Source organism: Choloepus didactylus, chromosome 25, assembly GCF_015220235.1.
Source record: "Choloepus didactylus isolate mChoDid1 chromosome 25, mChoDid1.pri, whole genome shotgun sequence".
Lineage (NCBI taxonomy): Eukaryota > Metazoa > Chordata > Mammalia > Pilosa > Megalonychidae > Choloepus > Choloepus didactylus.
Window position 1 is genome coordinate 3,387,550 of NC_051331.1, and position 26,554 is coordinate 3,414,103.

A 26,554-nucleotide genomic window follows, 5' to 3' on the forward strand; every position below is an offset into this window, starting at 1 on the left:
CACACTGCTATACTCCCACTTTGGAGAGGACGCCCCATCCAGTTTCCCCAGCCAAAGACCCCCGCATCAGCCTTACCTCCCCCTCCCCCTCAGCCCTCACAACAAGAAAGTCACCCCAGTTCTCCCTGTCCCTCTTGAACCTCAGCTTCCCTGTTCTCTTCTCCATGCTCACGGCCCCCTCTCTCCCTCTCCAAACCACCTCCATGCCAGTTCCAGAAGGATCTTCCTAACACATAGATTTGGTCATTACAGTACTGCACCTGCTCACACACCCTCTGTGGCTCCCAACTACCCTCAGCATAAAGCCTGAACTCTGGCATGGCCCACAAAACCTGCAGCATAGGACCCCTGCCCGCTGACCCTCCATGCTGCCCCCACTCTCCAGATCCAGACCTGCTGGCCCCTCTTGAGTTCTTGAACACACCACGACCTCCCTCACCTCAGGACATTTGCCCATGCTGTTCCTTCTGCCCAATATGCTTTTCTCTGCCCTTGTTGACCACTCAACTTCTACCCCTACTTCAGCATCATTTCCTCAGAGAAGCTCTCCCTGGCACCCCTTCCCCACCCCCCACTGTGCTCTCCTAGCACCAGGGGCCTCTTGTTTGGAACTTTTCACGGGTCCTAAAGAAACATTTGCTTGTGGAAGTATTTGTTCCACATCTGCCCACCCCACCCCACCCAGCCTGCAAGCTCCAGGAATAAGGTTTGTCTTGGCCCCTGGCCCAGTGTCAGCAGGCGCTTAGTTAATATGTAATATGACAGCATAAATGAATGTACAAACTGTCCCCAAAAGTCTGAATTTATGTCCGAAGGCAAAGAGCTTCCCAGCCCCCAAGCCCACAGCTTCACCCAAATACTTCCCGCCTCTGCTCAGAGCCCCTCATGGGAGGGGTCAGGACCCTTCCTGGGCTCCAGAAGATGAGGTATAAGGGTCTGGCCAGGCTGGGGGTGGGGGGAGGGGGCGTGCCTGTGTGCCTTGCTTTTATTCTGCAAAAATCAGAACACTCAGCTAAGAGCCTTTGAGCAAGGGAGGAAGGAAGGGGCTTGCGAGGGTCTGGGTTTACAAAACAACAAAAGCAAACAGCCTGGCCCCTGGGGTGCAGCCCCGCAACTGAGGGGCGCTAGGAAGGTGACGTCCAGGTTCGGGGCTCCAGCTCCCAAGTTCCGAATGTGGAAGACGGCGGGGGTCCGCAGGGGGCGGGGCTTGAACCCGAGAGGCGGGTCTTATGCCCTTGGAAGGCTCGGTGGGTGGGCGGGGCCTGGGGCCCTGGTTCTGCGGGGTTGTGGCCTTGGCTTCCAGTCTCTAAGAGGAGCTGGACCTAAGTCCGCGGGATCCTGGAGGCGGGGCCTGGTCCCGGGGGCGGGGATAAGGCTGTCGGGGGCGGGGCCTTTGGTGCGAGGGGCGTGGCCGGCACTAACGGGCTGCTCGAAGCAGGAGCCTGGTTCTCCGGGGGCGGGGCTTAGTCCTCCATGGGCGTGGCCTGTGCCTTTCTGGGCGGGGCCTGGGTCCCCGGATCCGCCCCGGCGCTGCGGCTCAGGCCCGCAGAGGCAGCGGCTCCACGTTGAGCCAGATGCCGTTCTCGGTGCGGAGGATGAGCTCGGGCTTCCTCTGCACCTTGCGCGTTCTGTCCACGCTCAGGCGGAAGCGCAGCAGCGTCAGCGCCACAACCACACGCATCTCAGCCATGGCGAAGCTCTGTCCGATGCAGTTCCTGGAGGAAGGGGCACCCTGCGCGAGCGAAGGACCCTGGGCCTCGCATTCTCGAATGGGGTGAAGCCATCCTGGGCCAGGTGAGGATTACAGGGCCATCCCAGGAATCGCCAAATGAATGCGACCTGGGAGTACCGAGTTCGAATCCTGAGTCTGCCTCTTACTAGCTGTGTGTGCTGGGTAAATGACCTCCCCCTCTGGGCCTCAGTTTCCTCGTCTGTAAAACCGGGAAGATGGCATCACAGAGCGGTGACGAGCTCCTGGGGCCAGAGCTCCGGGCCTGGCACACAGAAGGCGCTCAATCAATACATGGGGCTGCAACTGCAGAGCCTGAGCTGGGGGCCTGCACCGGACTGGCGGGAAGCAAGTGGTCCCAGCTCCTCTAGGGCACATTCCTGGCTTCCCACCACCTCGACGTTCCTCCCATACCTGGAGGGGGCAGGGGAAGATGGAGGAGTTACCTGGGTCCCGCGGAGAAGGGCACGTAAGCTAGCGGCGAGCGCTGCTGTGGGTTTTCCGGGTCAAAGCGGTAGGGGTTGTACACCTGTGGGCAGAAACAACCTGGAGGTGAGTCCGAGGGGGGCAGCGCCCCACCCTCCCAGCCTGGGCCTTGCCCTCAGCCGCCAGGTACCAGCCCAACTGGATGGAGAGAACCCAAAAGCTGAAAGGGAGGGTGGGAGAGGGAGGGCATGCGAGGGTGAGCTCCTCATCTCCCACGAAACAAATCTGGGCTCCTCTCCCAGGGACCCTGCATGCCCCTGCCCATCTCCCTTACAATCAGACCTCCCTGGCCACCTCCTTCTCTTCAAGACTCATTCCTGCCTCAGGACCTTTGCACATCCTGTGTCCTCTGCTTGCAACACTCATCCCCTCACTCTTCATACCCTTCAAGTCTCAGCTCAGACATTTCTTCCTTGGCAAGACATTTCCTGACAACCACCCCCCCCCCCCGAGGTAAAGCACCTGCCCCACCCCAGCCCCACTTTGTATTTTCTTTGTTGCATTTATCAGTATTGGAAATGATCTTATTATTTATCTACTTATTCTATTTCCCTGTGCTAGACTCTGAGCTCCAGGAAGACAAAGCAGTATCTGTTCTCCTGGGCACTGCTCTGTCCTCAGTGCCTAGCCCAGAGGCTGGCACACAGTAAGTGCTCAGTAAACATCTGTTGACTCGATTAATTGACAATGAGTGGGTGAATAAATTTTGGGGGAAGGAGTGCTTGGAACCTGAACCCAACCCTGCTCTGTCCCCCCGGTGGGAAGGGGAAGGGAGACCCCACTGCACCAGGGCCATCCCCTCTGGGGAGAAGGGAGCTGAGCGCAGGGAGGGTGGGGGACAGGAGCTCACCTTGGAGTCAGGCCACACGATGGGGTTGTGGTGGGTCCCATAAATGCTGACCAGGCAGATGACTCCTGTGGTGAAGGCTGGGGTCAGTGGGATGGGCACAAGCCAGGGCCTCCTCTGAAGAATCCCCTCCCCAGCTCCTCCCCAGGACACAGTGTTCCCAAGAGTCATATGCCAACAATTCCTTCCCATCCTTCCCTGAAAATTTCTTCTAAACCCCACATACCCCCTGCCTCTCCCTAGGAAGTCCCCCCATCACCTTCCTCTGCCTTCTTTCTGGCTGCCATACTGGCCCTACAGGATCTTTCTCACACACAGATCTAACATTAATCCTCCTTAGCTCAAACACCTTCCATGGCTCCCCACTGCCTTCAGGAACAGATACAAGTGCCTCAACCTGGCATTCAAGGCCTTTCATGATTGGCACTCTGAGACTCTGCTCCATAACATGCTCTCTCTTCCACTTCTAACCTCCAAGGCTCACCCCCATTGTTCCTTCCTCCAGGAAGCCCTCCTTGCACTCCTCCCCAGATAGAGTCACCCCTCCATACTTTGGGCTCCTCCAGGCCCTGTCACTTCCTTTAGCCCATCCCTGGCCCCAGAGTGTCTGTGCCCTGCTCTCTGAGTGATACTCCAGAGCCCCAGCATCCACTCCGGCCAGAGCTTGGTCTCCAGGACAACATCCAACCGCTGAATACAAACAACCCTTTCCTACCTGCATCCTCACAACACCTATTCATTCCTTTCCACTGGACCCTCCCACACACACACACCTGGCCCACACACAGCCCCGCCCCTCCTGCCTCATCTCTCCAGAAGCAACTGACACGTCATGAGTTGCCACATCCACAGGGATGGTGCACCTGGGACAGGTATGGCCAGGTGCGGTGGGGAACAGCCCAGGCATGCTGCACGCACCTTTGGGAATGACACGTCCATCTGGGAGCTTGACATCCTCTGTGCAGCGGCGGGAGACAAGAGTCACGGGGGGATACTGACGCAGGCTCTCCTTGATGCACATGGTAGTGAAGGGCAGCAGAGTCAGGTCGTCCCTGGGGAGAGCTGGGCTGTGGCTCAGGGCCAGACCACGTGACACCCCGCCCCCACGCACGCTCACGTTCAGGAGCAGCTGGGCAGGGAACCAACCCGGAATCTCACACTTGCCCTCTGCATCTACCACTAACACTCGGGATGCAAATAACCCCCAACCAATCAGAATAGTTCTAGCAGTGGGGTGGGCTACTGTGGAGCCCCTGCTGGGCCCAGCGCTGATCCTTTAACTGCATTTAGGGGGATACCTTGGTGATGAGGGGGTAGGGGTGGGGTGCCAGGACAGCCAGGGAGGCTCAGTGCAGCAGCACTGTATTGATTTCAGTATTTAAAAACTCATGCATCCTCTCCTGATACTATTATTTACTGAGTATGTTTCTTCCTTTGGACTTCAGGACCCCAAATTAGATTAATCAAGACTCTTAGTTCATGATCCCAATAGTTTTCTTTAAGCCAGCAGGCTTAACTGTCTCTTTCAAAGACACTACGTATCACTTCCATCAAGGGCAAACAATATCCCTGACATAAAGGTATCCAGAAACATAAAAACTACTGAAAAACAAAAGAGCATTATTGAATTCTGGTTAGACACTGTCTTCTGCCCAACTCTTTGCCCTTGAGGCATCTTTCTCCTTTAGTAAAAAGGCAGATTAGCAAGTATTCGCAAAGTGTTTCAGATCCAGTAGCACCCAACTGAGAGGGTCTCCCCATGGTCATAAGCTGAAAGGTTGAGGGAAAACTGAAATGGACTAATTTGTTCACTACATAACTCAGTGCTATTGCAAGCTGTTGTCTTTCTTCACACCCCCCACCATGTATTCCCATTATGTACCCCATTATGTATCCATGCCCTTTGCCATGTGACTTTGAAATACATTCCAGTCATGTGGGTGGGCTCTATTTCCCGCCCCATGCATGTCAGGCTTGGCCATGGGCTTGCTTTGGCCAGTGGAATATTAGGATGCAAGCAGAGGTGGGAGGTTTTTTGTGCTTCTGGAATCTGCTGCAAGAACATGTCCATGGTAGCTGCTGATCCCAGGTGAGTGAGGAGACAAATGGAACAGGCCTGAACTCAGTTCTCAACTTGGAAACCAGCCCAGTTAATCTAGCAGAGATCACCAACAACAGCCAACCCACAGACTTATGAGCAAGAAATAAAGGCTTACTATAAACCCCAGAGTTGAGTTTTGGGGTGGGAGGGCTATTTGTTATGCAGCATTATTGCAACAATAGCCAACTGAGACACTCTGAGAACTCTTGCATTATGAAGTAGGCCTGTTGATTGGTAGTTGGAGAAACTGAAGTTCAAGAGGCTTAAGTGGCTTGACTAAAGTCACACAGCCAATAAATGGTAGAGCAGAGGTTCACATCCAAGGTTCTGGTCTCACTCGGCCCACCCCCTTCATTCCCCTTAACCCCAAACTGACCACTCCAACTCCTCCAGCTCCCGGTCCTTCATGACTTCCTGAATCTCTTCCCGGCACTTGTCCTGGTACTCCGGATACTTTGCCAAGTTGAACAGCACCCACGAGAGCCCACTGGAGGTTGTGTCGTGACCTGCAGGCAAATGAGGTGCTTGGATGGAAGCTAAGTGAAGATAGCAGAGATGCTATCTTCAGACAATGGGGCCCCTTCGCATCCTCCCTCAGCCTTCCCCCACATCCTCACCCTCAAACATAAAGGTGTCAGCCTCAGCCCGAATGTCCTTATCTGACAGTTCCTTCCCATCTTCATCCTGGAATGGACAATGGAGGAGGCTCAGCCCACTTCACCCCACCTTCTGCATCCCAGGGACTCCTCCAAATTCATATACAGCCCCCCTCTCCCTTAAGTCAAACTTTGGGGGGAAATGTTCCAGGTGGATGGAGATATATGCAAGTTATCTAAGAAAGATGTAAAGGTGGGGAGGAGAGTACTAGGTGAGGGTAGAAGAAGTTCATGTTTTTTGAGCAGCATCTAACACGAAGCATCCTGCTGGGAACCTGACAACAACCTTGTGAAGAGGTTTATTAACATAATGTTATAAATGAGGAAAGCGAGGCTCAGAGAGAACAGTTATAGGACCAAGGCCAAACACCCAGTAAGTGGCAGAGCCAAGACTGGAATCCATGACCATCCAAATCCAGAAAAAAAGTGCTGCTCAAAAAATTCCACAGAAGCTCTTGAGCTTGATAGCTGCTCTTAAGGTGGCTACATAAGTGAATATCTGTTCTTAGGAAATGTACATGGATGTATCATATGCTCAAGGAGCATGATGTATACAATGTTCTCCCAAATATTTAGAAAATTGATAGAGATATATAGATGATAGATAGATAGATGAATGGATGGATGGATGGATGGATGATGGATAGATATATATATATAGAGAGAGAGATGGATAGATAAATAAATTGATGTATGGATGGATAAACGGATGGATGGATGGATAAATGATGGGTGGATGGATGGATGGATGGATAGATAAATGGTTGGATGGGTGGATAAATAGATGGATGAATGGATGATAAATGGATAATGGATTGATAGAAAGATAGATGGATTGATAGATGAATAAATGGATGGATGGATGGATAGATGGATAAATGATGGGTGGATAGAAGGATGGATGGATAAAATGGATGAATGGATTCATAAGTGAATAATGAATGGATAGAAAGATGGATTGATAGATGAATAAATGGATGGATGGATGGATGGATAGATGGATAGATAGAATGATACAGCAAATGTGACAAATATTAAAATTGGTAGATCTGGGTATCTGGGTGGGAGGTATGTTGGAGTTCTCTGTACGAGTTTTGTATTATTTTTGCAACTGTCTTGTACGTGTGAAATTATTTCAAGATTAAAAGTTTAAGGAAAAAATTCCACAGACGCACCACTAGAGGATAATCATACATCTCTGCAATTGCCACCTTTCTTTGGAGTCCTGTATTTCATCTTTATAAGTCTTACATGTGCTGCACCTGACTCCACCCTAGATCTCTGTTAATTTTAACATGTAACATTCTATGCAGTTGGTGCTCAATCCACCCTCTGCATCCCAGGGACTCCTCCAAAGTCATATACAGCCCCGTCTCCCTTAAATCAAACTTTGGGGGGAAATATTCCAGGTGGATGGAGACATGCAAGTTATCTAAGAAAGACCTAAAGGTGGGGAGGAGAGAACAGGTGATAGAGAGAGATGGATAGGTGAATAAATTGATGTGTGAATGGATAAATGGATGGGTGGATGGATGGATGGATGAATGGATGGATAAATGGTTGGATGGATGAATAAACTGATGTATGGATGGATAAATGTATGTATGTATGTATGTATGTATGGATGGATGGATAAATGTATGTATGCATGTATGTATGTATGGATGGGTGGATGGATAAATGATGGAAGGATGGAAGGATGGAAGGATGGATGGATGGATAAATGGTTGGATGGATGAATGCATAAATGGATGGATGAATGGATGGATAAATCTATGTATGTATGTATGGATGGATGGATGGATGGATGGATGGATAAATGATGGAAGGATGGAAGGATGGATAAATGGATGGATGAATGGATGGATAAATGCAGGTTCACCTTGGCCAGGAGCAGCACATCAATGAAGTCCAGGGTCTTGCCATGCTTGGCCTTGAGCCAGGCTTCAGCCCCCTGATGGCGCAGTGCCTGCCGCCGCTCCTGGATGACCTCGGTGGTGAAGCGATGCACGGTGTCACAGGCCTGCCGGAAATGCCGCCCATCGGCCGTGCAGTAGTAGATGAAGTCCAGGTAGTGGTGCAGGCGGTACTGACGACGGACCACCAGGGCACTCAGCTCAATGATGGCCGAGATGTAATCACTCATCTTCCTGCCGAGCAGAAGGGCCATGAGCCCAGGCCTGTCCCCAGGCCACAGCCCAGCAAAACCCCTGATGTGACAAAGGCCAGCCTCCTCTCCCCATTGGGTAGATAACAAAGAGAGGCCCAGAGAGAGATGCATCATCATCATCAAAACCAAATTGCTACAATCCACAGGAGGGGAGAAAAGACTTGCAAATCATATATCTGATAAGAGACTTGTAACTAAAATATATAAAGAGCTCTGAAAATTCAATAATAAAAAGGCAACCCAATAAAAAATGGGCAAAGAGGCCATGACCCAGTCAAAATGGGGGAGTAAGATGGACGCTTCAGGGTTCCATCCCTTCACAGAAGCTTTGACTTAAAATCTATTTTATCTGATGTTGGTATAGCTACCCCAGCTCTCTTTTGGCTACTGTTTGCATGATATATTTTTTCCATTCCTTCACTTTCAACCTACTGTGTCTTTGAATTTAAGGTGATTCTTTTGCATACAGCATATGGTTGCATCACGATTTTTTAACCATCCTGCCAATCTCTGCCCTTTTACTTGAGAATTTAATCCATTTACACTTCAAGTAATTACTGACAATGCAGAACTTCCTTCTGCCATTTTGCTATTTTGCCTTTGTAACCCCCAAAGAAGCCTTAAACAACCAGCAAGAGCTGACAGAAACATCTTTTCTAAAGCACCAGAAAACAGTTAAAGGACTACAGGAACAGAGGAGCTCTAAATCAAGAAAAAAGGCAACTTAAAAGCTGTGTGATCTCGTGACACTCTAACTGGCTTCTCCCCAACCCTTCACCAGCTCGTCAAGGAGTGCTGATTTCTCATCAGAAATAATGGTGGCAAGAAGGCAATGGGAAGACATATTTAAAGTGCTGAAAGCAAAAAACTGCCAACCAAGAATTCTGTAACCAGCAAAACTGTCTTTCAAAAATGAGGGCGACAAATGTAAACTACAGGCTATAGTTTTTAGTTTAATTATGGTAATATTGTTACATTAATTGTAACACATATATCACACTAAAGCACAATGTTTATAATAAGGAGAACGGTGTGTATGAGGGGGTATATGGGACTCTATTTTCTGCATGTTTTTTCTGTAAACCTATATCTTCTCTGATTTTAAAAAAAAAGTTATTTTCTTGAATCTATAAAAAAAATGAGGGCGAGATGAAGACATTCCCAGATAAACCATAGCTGAGGGAGTGAATCACCACTAGAATGGGTCCTACAAGAGATGCTAAAGAGAGCATCCCAGGGTTAGTTAACACCTGCCATTCCTTCTCCCCCCACCACCTCCCCACTGAGGCAGCTGGCTCCACCTACCCAGGGGACACCACACTCACTCCTGACAATCACTGTTGTAGCTGAAGACGCATTTCTGAAGACTGTCCAGGGTCATGAGGCTGACGTGCTCAAACATGTCAAGAGAGATCACTGATCCCTTCCCCAGACGCCGCCATTTGGCCTGGAAGAGAGAGAGACGCCATGGTGCACGAGGGCACGGAGACTGGGGCTGCCAATGACTTAGCCGCATCCTTGCGACAAGCCCAGTCTCGCTTCTGGACCACCCTCTTCCTTCGGGGCTCACATGCATAATGTTTGTGCACTGGTTGAAGATTTTCATGTAGGGCTTCAGGATGTCGAAGTGGAAAGCAGGTGTCAGCAGGCGGCGGTGGCGACTCCATTTTTCACCTTTGCTGAGCAGCAGCCCATCCCCTGGACCCAAAGACGGAGGTCAGGGGTCTCTCCTGTGCCTCTGGAGCCCCCTCCAAGGAACCCCATGCTCTGGCACCCTCTTTCCTGAAGCCCTGGTCCCAGCCCATCCAGTCCTGCACTCACCCAGCCAAGGTTTCAGGAAGCCATAGAAAAAGTCATCCTTGGGGGCAATGGCAGCTGTGGAGAGAGAAGAGGCTACAGTAACTGAAGACAGGGGTCAGACTCGTAACCTCTGCTATGACCTTCTTGGGTTCCGACCTCCCACCTCAAAACCCCAGTCTGTCCTGCACACATCCTTCAAATACACTGATCTGAATATGAGCCTCCCCTGCTCAAAAACCTTCCATGGCTCCCTATCACCCTTGTAAAAAATAAGTTTTAGCTCAGCCTAGCATTAAAGGTCCTTCCTGCCTCTCTCACCTCATCCTTTGACACACATTAGATAAACTCCTTGACATTCCATGTCATCTCCCACTTCCAGACCTTCACTCAGGCTGTGTTCTCCACCCAGAACAGTCTTCTTCAGCTGGATATTCCCCTTGCTCGTGTCCCTCTCTGCTCACACACTCTCCATAGCTCCCATTACCCTCCAGCACCAGCTGCTCAGCCACCCATCACAGCCTTGAATGATCTGGCCCTGTCAAGACCTCTCCAAAGACACCTCTATCCTCCGCCCACCTCACACTTGATGTTCTAACCTCACAGAAATGTTTTCAGCGCCTAGAAAAGGCCATGTTCCCACTCTGCTCTGAGTCCATCAGCAGCTCTCTCTGCCTCAAACACTCTTCCCTCATCCTGTGTTCTCCGCTTGGATGCTGCCCTGTCCACCACCAAACACTCTGGATCATTTCTATCCTTGATGATCACTGATACTGTTGCTAAATAAATGTTTATTGAATGAATCAGTCAATCAATCAAAGGATGCATGAATGAAAGAATAAATGAATGAGAGGATGGATAAATTAATGGATGGATGGAGAGAGAAATGGATGGATGGGTAAATGGATGGGTGGAGAAATGGATGGATAAATGGATGGATGGATAGATGGATAGATAGATGAATGGGTGATGGATGGGTGGATGAATAGATAAATGGATGAATGGATTGGTAGATGGATAAATGGATGGATAGATTAATGGATAGATAGACAGATGGATGGGTGATGGATGGGTGGATGAATAGATAAATGGATGGAAGGATAGATGGGTGCATGGATGAATTGATAGATGAATAAATGGATGGATGGGTGGATGGATGGATGGATGGATGGATTGGCAGATAAGTGAATTCTCTTTCTATGCATGGAACAGATTTGGGACAATGGTCAGGGACCCGGGAAGGAAGTTTGTGAAACTCAAGTGATACCACTTTTACCTGAGATGGATGTGACTCAGCTACCTACACACACTCCACAGGAGTTGGCCAATTGTGCAAACAGTCATCTGTCCACTCATTTAACACAGCTACTCCACCTCCTTTCTGTATCCAACCCATGCTGGGTGATGCTGGGCACCCAGAGATGGCTCAGCACCACGCCCTACCCAGAGGAGATCCTGGGCAGGGTGGGGAAAGGAGCAGAGGTACACGATGCAATTATCAAGGAAGTGTGCCAGGTGTGAAGGCGGGCAAAGGGAAAGCACTGCTGGAACTCAGGGCAGGCTTCTTGGAGGAGGTGGCATTGGAGAGGAGATGGGAGCCAAGACATTCTTCTTCTCTCTGGGCTCTGGACTCTAAAAGCTAGGCCCCTTTAACTCACATATCTGGCCAATGGCTGCCCTGCTCAACCATCTCCCATGGCTCCCCATCATCCCCAGGATAAAGCACAAGCTCATTACATGCAGGAGCTCTGAGTCCAGTTCCTGCTTAACTCCCCAATGGAACCCCCACTTCTCCCCACACATTACCTTCAACTCCAGCCACCCCAGGTCACCTGAATTCCCCTGGTGTTTTCACATGCCCGTGCTTTGCCCTTGCAGGACCCCTCACTGGTACTCCTTCCAAGCTCGCAAACTCCTATGCATCCTTCACCGACACCTCCTCGTGGAATCCTTCTCCAATTCCCACCTCCTGAGCCAAAACTTGCTCGCCCATACCCAGGTCCCTCTCCCACTCCAGCCCTAACCATTGAATGCCAGGAGAGTCTGTGTCCAGACTGTCCCTCCCATCATTTTCCTTGTCTTTAAAAAGGGGGTGGCAATTCCTACCTTGGCAGAAATCATGGGGAAAAAAGTAGCTGCTCTGTGTCCAACAAGGAGCAGGTATTTTGCAGGAAGCTACATATCACTGTGGGTGAAAGCTTGGGCACTGGGTCAACCATGTCTGGGTTCAAATCCCAGCCCCACCACTAACTAGTTGTGTAAGCTTAGGCATGGTACCACTCTGACCCTTTGTTTCCTCATCTGCTAAAGTGGGAGATACAGTGATCCTGCCACATGGGACCCCTATAAAGACTCAATGAGCTAATGTGTTCCTGGCACATAGCAGCTACTTACTAAATTTTTTTGCATATACATTCACCAACTTGGCTTTTTTCTTTACTATAACGACAAGGATGGGTCACTGGAATCAGGGACTTGTGAGATTAATATCTGGGTCCCCAGCTCACAGCAGGCCTCTATTAGTGGAAAATAAATGCCTACAAACAAATCATAATTATATGTTTATATTTCATATCTCATCCTCCGTAAAGCATCTTCACCTACTTTCTCGCATTAATGCTTCCTATTCCAAAGGCCCACTTGAAGATGAGGAAACCGTGGCTGGGAGAGAGCCATGCCTTGCTCGGCTGCACAGCTGTCCAGAGCTCAAGCCCACAGCTGCAAGCCCCCCAGGTGCACGCCCCCATCTAAGGCGGCCCCAGAGAGCGATGGCGTCTGGCAGCTTGGAGCCTGTCCAATCCCAGGTGGACAGGCTGGCATGGAGGGGTGGGAGCACTCTGGAACGTGGACGCCTCCCCACAGGTTGCATCTCCTGACTCATGGCCCCACCTTCCCCATCCTGGATTTCTCCATCCAGCTCATTCCTCCAGTGGGAAGAGGCACAGATGACCTGCGGGTCCAGGGGGAGGGGAGTAAAGAGTCAGAGGCCAAACTTCCCAGGCATCTACTAAGTGCCAGGTGCTCTGCTCTCTGGGCTCCTTGGAGTCTCACGATCCCATCCAATGGTGCTTAGGAGACTGACGCTTAGGGGAGGGGGAAGCAAGAGATGGTGGAGGAGAAGAAACACTTATTTAGCACCTGCCAACCTTATATTATTGTCTTCACTACTGCCCCATTTTACAGATCAGAAACTGAGGCTCTCAGAGGAGACATGAATGGCTGGGGTCACTGAAGGCAGGATTGGATCCCAGACCCCAGAGTCCTGGCCCATGCCTCTTCCCACAATTTGGTTGGTGCCATCCCTAAGGCAGCCACTTCTCCCTGTGACTAACTTCCCCTCTTTGTCCAATGGGGATAGTCATCTCCCCACAAATGCAATAAAGGGGAGTGAAGAGGCATGGGGAGGGTATGGGGAGGGGAAAGATGGTTGCCCCTTCCTCTTTCATGGCTCCTGGACATGGTCTCCAGACCTGTGCTTGAAGAGGAGCTGGAGTCAGAGATCCTAAAATTTCTGGAGCTCCTTCTTTGTTGTCCCTCCTCTGTCAAATGTCCCCTGTTGTCCCTGGAGGTGCCCAGTCATGGGCTAGCCCACGCTGAGGAGCCAGAGCCCCCAATTATGGGGAAAGCAGAGCCTGACACAGATACATCCAGCCCCAAAAGGTTAGGACTGAGAATGGAAAAGCCCAGAGCAAGGTGCAATGGTATGTCTGGAGGAGGTCAGAGAAGGCTTCCTGAAGGAAGGGGGTTACTGGAGTTGGGTGTTGAAGGATGAGCAAGAGCTTGCTAAGCAGATAATGGCAGGTATGTGTCTCAGATGGGTGTGGACCACAAAAGAGGGAAGCCATCCTTCCACATCTGCCTCCTTGTTAGTCAGAGTCAGCTCCAGGTGGTGAGATAAGGCTGCAGGCTGGGCTGCATGTCTCTGACTTCCAAGTGGATGGGAAACCCCTCAAAGTTCCCAGAACTCCAAGACTCTGTCATACCTTTGCCCATGCTGTTCCCACCACCTGCATAGCCATGCCAGCTTTCATGAACTCCTATTCCTACTTCAGAACCCTACTCAAAAGGCCCTTCCTCTGGATAGCCCACCCTGCTTAGAAGCCCAGGTGCGCTCTAGAGGTTGAGGGCTCATGTGTCGCTCAGGGGCCCGGCCCACCTACCCGAGGCTCCCAAAAGGGGCTTGATGTAATCGGGGTGCACCAGAAACAGCAGTGGCAGGACAGGTCCAAGCCACACAAGAATCACATGGTGCATGTTGTCCAGCAACTTCGTCTCATCTCGAAGGCCCGCCTCATTCGGAAGGTACTGCAGAGGGCAGGGAGGAGCAGTGAGGGGGCGCTCAGCCCCGGCTTCCCCAGGCCCCTTATCCCACCACCTCCCTTCCCCTCAAAACAAGCCCAGAAGGGCTGCATGTTTGTGGGTGGTTGGCTGTACCTTGCTGAGCCTCCATTTCCCATCTGAGAAAATGGGAAGGATCAACTGTCCCTCTGAGACCCCTTGAGAGACTGAGATAATAAATCAACAGCCCTGGCTCGGGGCCTGGCAAATGCTGATGTTCAGGAAATACAGATGTAACTTGTGAGCACAATGATAAAAGTTATTGGCATGTATCAAGCACTGTTAATAATATTAATAAAACATTGCTCTTATATTAACACATAGTTATATATTATTACATAGGTTGTTTTTATATGTAGCTATATATGTGGTATACAAATGTTATGCATTATATTATGGTGTATTATATATTGTATATGTGTTATAAAATATATATGGTATATGTATATATTGTTATGTATTATATTATATATGTTACATATTATATATTACATACATTATATATGCTGTGTATTATATTGTATATTATATATCATGTTATAATATTTCTATATTACATGTTATTCACATTAAATATGTTATACATTATTATACATTTTTATATATTGTATATTGCTTATATTACACATATTATGTAGTATATTGAATTATATAGTATAATATTTATATATTACATGTTATTCACATTTTACATTGTTATATACATATTGTATACATTACATGTTATGTAGTATATTGTATTATTATATACAATATTATTTATGATATACTATATATCATATGATAATATTTATATATTACATGTTATTCACATTATAAGATATATATAGTAATAGATATCGTTATAGTAACACATATCTGTGCTCACTCTATGTTAGGCACTGTTCACATATTTTGACACATTCAACCCACACAAGAACCCTAAAAGGTATCTGCTATTATCTCCTCCATTTCACTTTGCTCAGAAAGATCCAACGGCTTGCTCAAAATTATGAGCGAGTAAATGGCTATCCTGGTTCGGCTCCACTGGAAGCACTAGAGGGAGAGATAATAGAACCACAGTGGGGGTGGGGTGGAGCAAGAAAACCTACAAGAGGACCCCGACCCCCAGGGATCCCAGAAGTCAGACCTCACAGGTGCTGGTAGCTTCTGCCACAGCCACAGTCTGGAATTATAGATGAACATAGTCTTTGGTGTCAGCTCTGCCTCGTCCCAGCTGTGTGACCTTGAGCAAACTGCTTTCCCTCTCTGAGCCTCAGTCTCCCATCCCATATCATGGATCTGCTCATGGCCCCAACCCAAGTTCTTGGGGGGGATCTGGGAAGCTGGCAGGCCCATCATCCCTACTGAACACCTGGGCCCTACTTGGTCCACCTGCGTGGCTCACCTGCCCAGCCCACCTGCCCAACTCACCTACTCCCCACCTGCCCGGCTCACCTGCCCCCCACCTGCCTGACCCACCTGCCTGGCTCACCTGCCCAGCCCACCTGCCTGGCCCACCTGCCTGGCTCACCTGCCCCCCACCTGCCCAGCTCTCCTGCCCAGCCCACCTGCTCAGCCCACCTGCCCGACCCATCTGGTCCCCACCTGCCTGGCCCACTGCCTGGCTTACCTGCCTGGCTCACCTGCCCCCACCTGCCCAACCCATCTGCCCAGCTCACCTGCCCCCCACCTGCCCAACCCACCTGCCTGACCCACCTGCCTGGCTCACCTGCCCAGCTCACCTGCCCCCCCCACCTGCCCAACCCACTTGCCTGACCCACCTGCCCAGCTCACCTGCCCAGCCCATCTGCCCGACCCACCTGCCCGGCTCACCTACCCCCACCTGCCTGACCCACCTGTCCGGCTCAGCTGCCCAGCTCACCTGACAAGCCCACCTGCCCAGCCCCACTCACCATGCCCAGGTGGCCCAGCAGCCAGTTGCGCCTGGGTGGCTGGGGGAAGCAGCGCAGCCGGCGGCAGGTGAGATAGAAGCGTTGGCAGAGCCTCAGGAACCGCAGCAGCAGGCAGAAGAAGAAGAAGAGCAGGGAGAGGAGGAGGGCGGACCCGGCGTACAGGCGGAACACCGTCCTCTCCAGCCCCAGGAAGTGCAGTAGGTGGTCCGTGACGAGCAGCATCCTGGGGGGCAAGCAGGTTGGTCAGTGCTCATGGGAGCTGCCCTCCAGCCACCCGTGTGCCATACAGCAGGCACTCAATACATGTGAGTCCCAGACCCCAAGGACACCTCTGCTTCCCCTGGCAGTGGTCTGCAGCCAGCTGGCCATTGGTGTCCTGCCCAAATCCCTCCAGCCTTGCACACCTGCAAGACTTCTCTGCCGGAGAGAGTTCTCTGCCCCAGCACATGTGGCCAGAAGTGCCAGGCAATTAAGATCTTCCCTAAGGAGCAGTTCTCAATGAGTGAGAGTCGATAGTTCAATACCCCAGCTCCTTTTGGGTGAGACGAGTCTGAGGTGTGTGCTCTGCAATGTCTCCCAGGGTTCCCCAGTGAGATCAAACTCCAGCCGCCCACAGTGGAAATTTTCTCTAAAGATTGCCTTCTGCCCCCTGCCTCGCTTCCCTCCTCTTCACTGGTATCTTATGCAATCTCTTTCCAAACCCTTTCCTTTGAGTACGTCCCTGCAGAAACCAAAACCAAGCGGGGTGTAGTAATAATATTAATTAAAACAGTAAGCACACATGGAGTGTTTACTGTTTTCCATGAACCATGCTCTGGGCCGTACATGCCTCAGCTCATGGGATCTAACACAGTCCTTGGAGGTCGGTCTTAACGTTCTCTCCATCTTCCAGATGAAGAAGCTGAGTCTTGGCTCAGTTCCTCCAACTCAAGGGATACAGGAGCTGGCAGAGACCCCCTCCAGGGGCCAAGCTCGATCACCCTCCCAGCCAGCCCCAAACAGATTCCTGAAAACGGTTGGGTCCCGCCATCTCCTTTCCACCCAGTTGGACCAGCCAAGGGTCCCAGTTCCCTCCATTCCCCCAAAAGAACAGCTGCACTCCAGATGTTCGCCTGAACCCTAGATCGCCACCCATGGCTGCTGATAGCTCCTCCACCAGCCAACACCAACCGCATGGTCCATGCCAAAAAAAAAAATGACATTTCTATTGGTTACTGCATCCTGGGGAAATGCCACATTTAGAAAGCCCAATCAGAGTGATTTAACTCAAAATACAGACTACATGGTGTAGGTGATACTGCCTTTAGGAGGCTTAGGGGGAGGCGAAAGAGTGGGGCATAGACAACCTTCCAAATCGAAGCACAAGGAGCCCCAAGTCACAAGTTCCAAGAAGATAGTCTGAACGGGGGACAGTGATGTACAAGTCCACTGCTTCTCATGTGGCCAGCTCCAGGTGACACACCACACAGGAAGTAGCTGCAGGTATTTTTTCTTTACCAATTTCAAAGTGGTTAATGATGCACCCTAGCAATGTTGAGAAGCCAGTGAGCACTTACTAATAAAAAGTGTGACCTTTCTCTAAGGGCTTCCACATGCCTAGCTCTTCCCCAAGAGATCCAAGTGCATTTGTTCAGCATGCTACTGGCAAATATTTTTGAGCCCCTGCTGTGTGTTTGGCTGTGTTCTAGGCTTTGAGGATATAACGGTGAGCAGACCACACACAGCCCCGTACCCTCAATGAAGGAGATTATTAACAAAGAAATGACATAAAGTATAAGTTCTGTGAAGGAGGGAAAGCAGGGTTCATTCAGCAAGCTGAATAAATTCCACACACACCCCCAATGACCCAGCAGTTCCACTGCTACGTATATGCCCCAAAGAACCGAAAGCAGAGATTTCCACACTGATGTTCATGGTGGCATTATTCACAATAGCCCAAAGGTGGAAGCCCCTCACGTGTCCATCAACAGATGGATGAACAAATGCAGTCCATCCACACAAGAGAATATTACTCGGCCATGAAAATGAAGTTCTGATCTGAGCTGCACCATGGATGAAGCTTGAAGACACCATGTTGAGTGGAAGAAGTCAGACACAAAATGACAAATAGTGTGTGGGCTCACTTATGGGCAATATCTAGAAGCAGCAAATTTCTAGAGACAGAAAATAGGTTACAGGTTATGAGGGGCTGCAAGTGGGAGCAAGACAGTTATTACTGAATGGGTACAGAGTTTCTGTTCAAAGTGATGAAACAGTTGGAGTTGAGGATCTTGGTGATGGTAACCCAATATTTCAAATGCAATTAATACAATGGATTTGCACTCAAAAGTGGTTAAAATGGGAAATTTGCAGCTGTATATATGTTAGCATGAGATATATAGATATCTCAGGTCCTAATCCCTGCAAACTGTGGGTGTGACCTTAGGTGGCAAGGTCACACCCAGTTTCCAGGGATTAGGAAAATTACAACTCTTGGGATAGGGAGGTTATACTGGATTTTGCACACTGGATTTTGCAAGAGAGGAAACAGACACTTGACCACAGAGGCAGAGTGGAGACATGCCAAGGAACACAAGGATCGGCAGGCAACCACCCGGAGCTGGGAAAGGCCAGAAAAGAGCCTTTCCAAGAGCCAACACCTCAATTCCAGAACCAGGAGAGAGTAATTTCTGTCGTGTTAAGTCACCAACTTCGGGGTAATTTGTTACAGCAGCCCCAGGACACTAAGACACCGAGTGAGAGGATGGAGGAAAATTCTGTTAGATGATGTGGTCCAGGAGAGCAAAGACCAGATGAAGTAAGTAGCCTAAAAGAAGGGGGCTTTCTTAGTAAATAGATACAGGCCTGCACATACACACAAACCCACGGGCAGCCAAGTTCCAACCCTGGCTCTATGGCCTGGGCCTCAGTTTCCCCACCTGAAAATGGGGGTGGACATAAAAGATGATCTCTGAAGTCCACCTCGGTGTGAACTTTCCCATGTGTGGCCCAACAGGGGTCAGCCCCTTGGCAGGCCCAGGACTCCCTGTGTGGTGGGGGGTGGTCAAAATTTTAGCTAACAAGGGGCCGCCTGGGTCACCTCCCCCACCCCCCACCCCTCCCCAATGCACTTGGCTGCAGTCTGGCTCTCTTCCCAGCCACCACCATCACCTTCCTAAAGGCCTGTCAGTCTCTTGCTCTAACACCTCAATGGCTCCCCATTCCCCTCACCCAGGAGCTGACCCCTGCCTGTTTCCCATTCCAGCATAAGGATCAACCTTCTCAGTCTGCATTGGAGACCCCTCTCTCTTCACCCAGTTTGTAAATGTTGGGGTTCCTTGGAACTGGGCCATCTCCTGCTCTCCCTCTGCAGACATCTCTTGGGGATCTCACCCTCCATGGCTTCAGTGACCCCCTTTCTGATGCAGCTCCTGGGTCTCCAGCACTGGGTGTTCACCTGATGGGTTGAAAAACCTCCCGGATATCCCCCCTGGGGCTGCCCTGGACCCTCAGATTCAGAATGTCTCCAACAAAACTCTTTCCCCAAACCTGCCCTTCCCCTCACCTCCTTCCTCCCTCGTTCTCCCCAATCTGTTGACCAATCCTACCAGTTGTCTGTCTTAAATACCCTTCACATCCATCTGTTTTTCTCCATCCCCATCACCCCAACCCTCATCCTGCCACACACACACACCCAGTTTCCCAAGTTCCAAACCCACCCTCCCTTGAGAGCCCACTTCCCACGTAACAGCCAGAAGCATCCTTCTAAAATTAAATCAGATCATGATCCTCCCCTGCTCAAAATCCTCCCATAGCTCCCCAGTTCTCTCTAGAACTCCTCACCATGGGCCAGTCCTGCCCCCCAGCCTCACACACACACTCTCTCCCTTGCTCACTCAACTCAGGCCGCTTGGGCCCCAGATGTTCCTGCCTCAGAGCCCTTGTACATGTTGTTCTCTCCAGCTGGCATGCCTTTCCCCCAGCTCCTCCCCGTGCTGCAGGCCCTACCCTCAGCCTCCGTTTGCCAGTCTGTAAAATGGGTTAATAATAGCAGGATCTTGCTCCTCAAGTCGTTTGGGATAGTTTTGTGACACGGGGCACAGAAAGGGCTTGCCACATCCAATCTTATCTGACTACTCACACTACTATTATCTTATGGATACAAAAGGAATTCAAAGCCAGAAGCTTCAGGCTGCCGTGGGAGGCTGGCATGCCCACCCCCTTGCCTCACAAACTCCCAAATGCACCCCCAGGAGCCAGGGGAGGTACCCAGCAGCCCCACCCTGTCAGGCATAGACCCCACCCCCCATTACCTGGCAGTGGAGGTACCAGGCTACTAGTCTAGAACCGGTCCCACACCCTCTGAGTACAGGTTTGTCGGGTTTGCCTCGTTACACAAGGTGTGCAAGAGCTTGGCCCTAGCAGGCACTGGGTACCGCGTGCACGTCTCTTCTTGAATGACAGGTGCTGGGGGGCCAGCGTGCAGCCTGGCAGAGTAGCATCCCCCTTGGCCAGCCCCCCTAGCTCCCCAACCCAGCCCTCCTCTCCACTCCCAGCCTGTACTCATGGCATCCCCTTGAGCCCCTCAACACCAAAAGACTACCCCAGAGACTCTTATCCCCACAAAATGTCAGGTTCCAAAAGGCCTGAACTGAGAGGTGTCTTCTAAGTTGAGGCCTTCTACTCTGAGCACCCCAAATCCCTGGAATCCTGAAGACCCTCTTCGGGGCACTTATGTCAAATGAGGGCAAACAGGAGACCACAACCCAGCTTGTAGAATATTATTGGCCTTCTGCCAACTGCTTCCTTGACCAAAAGGGGAATCCTGGCAGAAAAAAAAGAACTTTAAAATCCACCAATCTAGATGATTCCAGGACTTGTGTCTTATCTCCTCACCATCGTTATGGGACATGGGCCTCGGACTGGATGCTAAAAACCTCTACCGCTTAGCTGTGTGACCTCAGGCTAGTGTCTGTACCTCTCTGAGCCTGCACAGCAGCTGCTGGGAATTGCTCAGCTCAGTGGGTGGCAGTAAGACCTTCATCAAAGGTATCTCCCATTGCTGTCCTTGCTGCCATCACGTCCCAGACAACCAGGATTTGCCAGGGAGGAGGGATGGGGCCCGGTTCTCTGACTGCCTCACAGGTCACCCAAACCCCTCTGCAGAACTCAACCCGGATCACCGCCAGACGCCAGCCTGGGGCTAATGTTACGCGCAGAAACCCAAGCTGCCTTGGACAGACACCAGGGCCATCGGAAAGTGCTGAGGATTTGGGGGCATTGGACCCGGCTGAGTGGTTCAAATCCTAGCTCCCCCAGTGGGTGGCGGAGGGCACATCTCTGGGCCTCAGTTTCCTCACCTGTAAGATGAGGGTGGCTGGAAGGATTCAGGGAGGTTCCTGGGTGAGAAGCGGGATGCTGACAGCACGGCCCGTCCTGGCTGGGGGACCCAGGGAAAGGGAGGGCTGAGAGGGTGATGTCCCTCGCCCTTTATCCTATGGGGTGGCTTTTAGGAGCGCTGAGCCTGCGGCTACTCGCCTGGAGGGGAATACTGCACGGATTAAAGCAGCACGCGGGGTGAGTGGGCAAAAGCACCAGGCTGGCAAGGGGCCCCAAGCCCCACACCCCCAGCCCATCCTTCACCCAGCCCAGAGAGCGCCTCTTCCCTTCTCTCTCTCCCACCTCCCGCTCTGGGCACCCGGGAGGGCAGCTCCTTCTCACAGTGGGGCAACTGGAGGCTCTGTGCCTGCAGGGGTTGGGCAGAGGGTCCCCGAAGGCGCCGGGACCACAGGTGACCCCAAACCCCATCGGCTGGTGAAATCCCAGTGACCTCCCCAATCAGCCCTAAGGAGGGGTCACGGGGCAGGGCGCGCAGCCTTCGGAGATGAGCGGGTCTTTTTGAGGCCCCCTCCCCACCGGAGACGCCCAAAGACAAGGAAACATCCAGGACGCGGAGGCGCACACAGAGGCGCTCGCAGGAGGGAATAAAAAAAGGCGCACAAATGCAGGGAGTTTGGGGGTGCACCCAACCCCCGCGTCGCACCCCCCTTGACAGCCGCTCCTAGCGCGCACTTACCCGGCGGGTCTCTGCCTGGGTTCTGGCGGCGCTGTCTGGGCGCGCGGCCCTTTAACCCCGCCGGCCGGGGCCTCGAGCCCGCCCCCCCGACACGCCCCCCCGGACTCGCCCCCACCCGAGGGGCGGGGCCCCAAATCCGGACCAAGATGGACAGAGAATGGGACCCCTAGACGAGCAGGTCTGAAAAGCAACAGAAAGTGACAGGGGCCAAGCTTGAGATGGAGGAAGAAAGGCAGAGAAACTGAAAAGAGATGGAGACAGAGAGGCAGAGAAGGAGATTGGCAGAGACGAGAAGCCCCCAGAGCCTCTGGCTCCCCCACTCTGTGCCCCTGCCTAGGGCCCTCTCGTGGACCACCCCTATGTCCTCCTCCTCCTCCACCAGCCTGCCTCACGGCCCCCCTCTCAGGGCCTGCCCCCCAAGCTTGGCCGGGGACCCGAGCCAGCACCCCTGGGGCCCTGCGGGTCTCCAGGATCCTCCTCTGGGCTCCACCCCTCACCCCGCCCCGGAACTCTCAGGCTTCACCAGCCTTTGGGAACCAGCCCTTCCAGATCTTGGGCTCAACCTACCCGCCAGGGCTCTGCAGCCAACAGTCTCTCCCTCCAGGAAGACTTCCAGCCTCAACAAGCATCACCAGACTTTGGTTTTGCTCCCCACCCCCGCGGCAGCTTGGCAATTTGAGCCTTAGGCTAAGATGCTGTCCTTGGGCAACTGCCCCAGAGGCATCCAGGCGGGGTCAGCCCCACCCCCAGAAGTGGGTAGGTGGGTGGGCAGACAAATAGAAGGACTTCCAGCTCTTCATTGCCTCCCTAGGGCTGAGGAAACAGCCAGCGCATATCGGATGGCCAGGAAATATCTGTGGAAGGGGGAAAAACAGCAAAGTCTCCAGTCACTGGAACAGGCCCGCCTGAGAAACTGAGGCACGAGCTGTGGGCTCAAGAAGAGACAAGACCCTCGTGTTCAGACAGGGGTCAGATCAGACCTCGGAAAGCCTGAACCTGTAAGAATTTGATGCCCTCCTGTCAATGAGTTCCAACATTAAAGCCACAGCAAACCATCAAAGCAGCTTAAAGGAAAAGGAAAAGGAGAGCAGATTTATTTTCTTCCCTGTGATAACCATTCCAAAACTTCACGGTTCCTGCAAAATCAATTCTTGATGCTATTATGGGTTTAGTGCCTGGCTTTGGGGACTGACATGGGCTGGTTAGCCTGCTAGAGGGGGTGCAGGGGTGGAACAGGCTCAGAGCAGCCCTGGCTCTCAGAGGACAGAGCCAGACACAAAGCTATGTAGTGCCGTAACTAAAGCCGTGGTTAAAGCACAAGGAAGGCAGCGTGTTCAAAAGACCCCATCACTGTGCAATCCCCACCCAGGGTTGTTGTAGTGCTTGAAGGTTGTGGTTCTCAATCAGGATGATTCTGCCCCTGAGAGACATTTGACAATGTCTGGAGCCATATTTGGTTGACTTGTCAGGGGTGGGGTGGGGGTGGGATGCTACTGGCTCCTGGCTTCCAGGGGATGGAGACCAGGAAAGCTCCTCCACATGCTACAATGCCCAAGTCCACCTCTCCCACCCCCACCCCCGCCACAGAAGATCATGTGGTCCCCGATGTCGAAAGACAATGGAAGAAAAAATTAGTTAAATATCAGACAGGCCATATGTGAATAAGGCAAAAATGGTGATGGGGGATTGTGGATCACTGAAATTTCAGAATCAGAAGCCATCTGTATGGGTTAAGAAAAAGATGGAGAGAGAGGCCAGAGATCCCCAACCAGAAGCAGAGGGCTCAGAACTTGAAGGAAGGAGCTTAAAAACAAGTGTAAGAAGCGCCATTTGCCACAGCAGGTGGCAAACTTAGAAGATGACATTAATCACTCTTCATTTCAGTGATGGCCCTTGTCAGGGGATTTCCAGGTGAATGAGGGACGATACAAATAATTGAAACCTTGCTGCTTGGAAGAGGCAGAAGGGGGGCCAGGGAAGGTGACGTGAAGGATGTGACATTTGAGCCGGGACTGGAGGGAGAGGTTGGATTTCAACAGGTGCAGGTGAGGGGGCGGGCCATGAGTATGACTGGGCAGGTGGCTTTCATTGGCTTTGGGGTGTGAGAGACTAAGAGGCTGGAGGAGCACAGGGGCAGACCAAAAAGGGCCCCACAGGCCAGTCCAAGTAGCTGGGAGTTGAGCTGGTGGGCGATAGGGAGCCACAGAATGTGTTTGAGCAGGGGAGGAGCCTCCTGTGGTAGGTTTGTTTTAAAGCACGTTGGTGTTTATTGTTTAGAGATGTGACTTTAGTTTTGCCAGATGATGCCAGCAAAGGGGAACTGGTTGGTGACCCTTTGGAAAGTACAGAAATTCAAAGAGCATAAATCACCCTTAGAAAAGAGTTTGAAAAGAGTTTTTCCTGTGACTGAAGGGAGGCAAGGGCAAAAGATGGGGCAGCTGAGACTTGGAAGGAGGCTGGGGCTAAGGTCCACGAGGACATCTGCGTGGGTGACTGGCTGGATGTGGGGGTCAATGCAGCAGAAAAGGAGAGGAGGGGAGGGTTCTGCCCAGATTTTCTGCCCTCCAAGAGATGGAGATCAAAGCAGATGAGTGGGTCCAAAGGCTCAGAGAGGTCAGATGGCCTGGGTTCAGACCCCAGCTCTGCAACTTCCCAGTGTGTGACCTTGGGCAGGGCAGGATGCCGGACCACTCTGAACTTCTGTCTCTTCCTCTCAACAAGGAAGAGGGGATCCTGAGGGTTCTCGGCTCACATCTAGCATACAGCAGGGGCTGGACAACACCAGCTCTTGGAGTCTGTGGTTTGTTTTGCCCAATCTCAAAAGTTCTCAACTGGACAAGGAGCACCATTAACACTGGGTCAACATCTGGAGATACCTTTTGTCATCACCCTGGTGGGGGAAGCGGTTCCTGGCATCATGTGGGCTGAGGCCAGAGAGGCTGCTCAACACCCTACAATGCACAGGATATTCTCCATGACAGAGTGTTCCAGCCGTAAATGCCAACAGCAGGGCGGTGAAGAAACCTCTGCATTACCTCGAGGCTAAAAGGCACATGGGACAGCCAGGTGGATGCCCAGAAGGCAGCGAGAGGCCACATTAGGGAAAGTGTGTCTGTGAGTCATCCGCTTGGGAAGTGGAGTGGGTCCTTGGAAGTGGGTCAGTGAGGTCTCTCGGGGAGGAAGGTGGACACAGAGGAGGACAGAGAGAGAGCCACCTTCGAGGGGGGGCAGGCTGTACAGAGCTGGAGATGGATGCACATCCGTGAAGCTCAGGAAAAGTGGCAGGAGGAGCTGCCACCTGTGCCTACAGGTCTAGGGATGTGGGTTCTAGAAAGTGAGAGTTTGTGAGGTTCCAAGTCACCGGAATCCTCAGACTGGCAGTGACCAGTCTCGGCGGGCTGACATCGGAGTGGGAGGAGAGGAAGTGGAGGAGTGGCCAGGATGGGAGATGGTGGGAGACGTACGCTTGGAAGTAGGTGAAGGAGGAGTGTGGCAGAGCCCAAGGGGAGGCTTTTCTTGTGGCCCCTGGAGGCTCAGAGCAGAATTTTAGGGGCAGAGATGAAAAAGAAGAGGGTTCTCCTCATGCATGGCTGGTGGGAAGGTACAGTGCAGCCATTAAAAGTTAAACTTGGAATTGCCATATGACCTGGCATCACCTCCCCCCCTCCAAAGAATTGAAAACAGGGACGCAAACAGATGCTGTGCGCAAATGTTTGCAGCAGCATTATTTACAACCACTGAAAGGTGGAAAATAGCCCAAATTCCTCCCCCCATGAGTGGCTGGAACAAACAAAATGTGGTATACACGTAGAAGGAAAGATCACTCTGACACAAAAAGGAATGACCCTCTCATCCATGCTACATCATAGGTGAACCTCAAAAACCTGCTAAGGGGAAAAGGCCAGACACAAAAAGTCACATGTTGTCTAATTCCATTTACGTGAAATATCCAGGAGAGGCAAATCCATAGAGACAGAAAGTGGATTAGTGGTTGGTAGGAGATGGAGGGAAGGGAGATGGGGAGTGACTGCTTAATGGGACGGGGTCTCCTCTGGGGGTGATGAGAATGTTCTGGAACTAGATAGAGGTGGTGACTGCACAACCTTGTGAATGTACTCAATCGCTGGATCATCCACTTTAAAACGGTTAATTTTATGTTATGTGGATTTCACCTGAATAAAAGGGTTCTGGCAGGAAACAGATGGAGCCCTCAAATGGGGGTAATTTGAGGACAATATAATAAAAGTGCTATTTTCAAAAGGATAGTGCAGCACCTGGAGGCCTGGTAAAACTGGGAGCAATTGACACCCTCCTCCCCAGGGTCCGGGAGCTAAAGCCATTAGTGGACCCTGGACACAGGGTGACAGAAGGGGCTGCCCACAGGAGTAGGGACCTTCAACCAAGGGACACAGACAGCCCACATGCATAGACCACACAGGGAGATCTGGCCTCACTCTCCCCCCCTCTCTCCAGCACCTGC

At 51.5% G+C, this 26,554-nt stretch overlaps 1 protein-coding gene across 4 annotated transcripts; it reads right to left on the reverse strand.

Annotated features, from left to right (window-relative positions):
• Positions 1 to 813: 813 nt before the first annotated feature.
• Positions 814 to 22,084, reverse strand: LOC119520319 (cytochrome P450 4F22). 4 transcript variants are annotated; one of them, XM_037818079.1, is made up of 13 exons: positions 22,075 to 22,084; positions 16,020 to 16,242; positions 13,947 to 14,091; positions 9,811 to 9,864; positions 9,560 to 9,687; positions 9,315 to 9,436; positions 7,702 to 7,969; positions 5,781 to 5,847; positions 5,540 to 5,669; positions 3,981 to 4,114; positions 3,066 to 3,130; positions 2,176 to 2,258; positions 814 to 1,715 (listed from the first exon to the last, which is right to left on the reverse strand). In XM_037818079.1, exons 2-13 carry the CDS (start codon positions 16,239 to 16,241, stop codon positions 1,538 to 1,540), a joined length of 1,596 nt encoding a protein of 531 aa, XP_037674007.1. In that variant the 5' UTR covers position 16,242; positions 22,075 to 22,084; the 3' UTR covers positions 814 to 1,537. The 4 variants fall into 4 exon arrangements, with proteins under 4 accessions (XP_037674007.1, XP_037674010.1, XP_037674008.1 ...); XM_037818082.1 differs by lacking the exon at positions 22,075 to 22,084 and having other exon boundaries at positions 814 to 1,732; positions 16,020 to 16,244; XM_037818080.1 differs by lacking the exon at positions 22,075 to 22,084 and having other exon boundaries at positions 1,554 to 1,839; positions 16,020 to 16,244.
• Between the last annotated feature and the right edge of the window lie 4,470 nt (positions 22,085 to 26,554).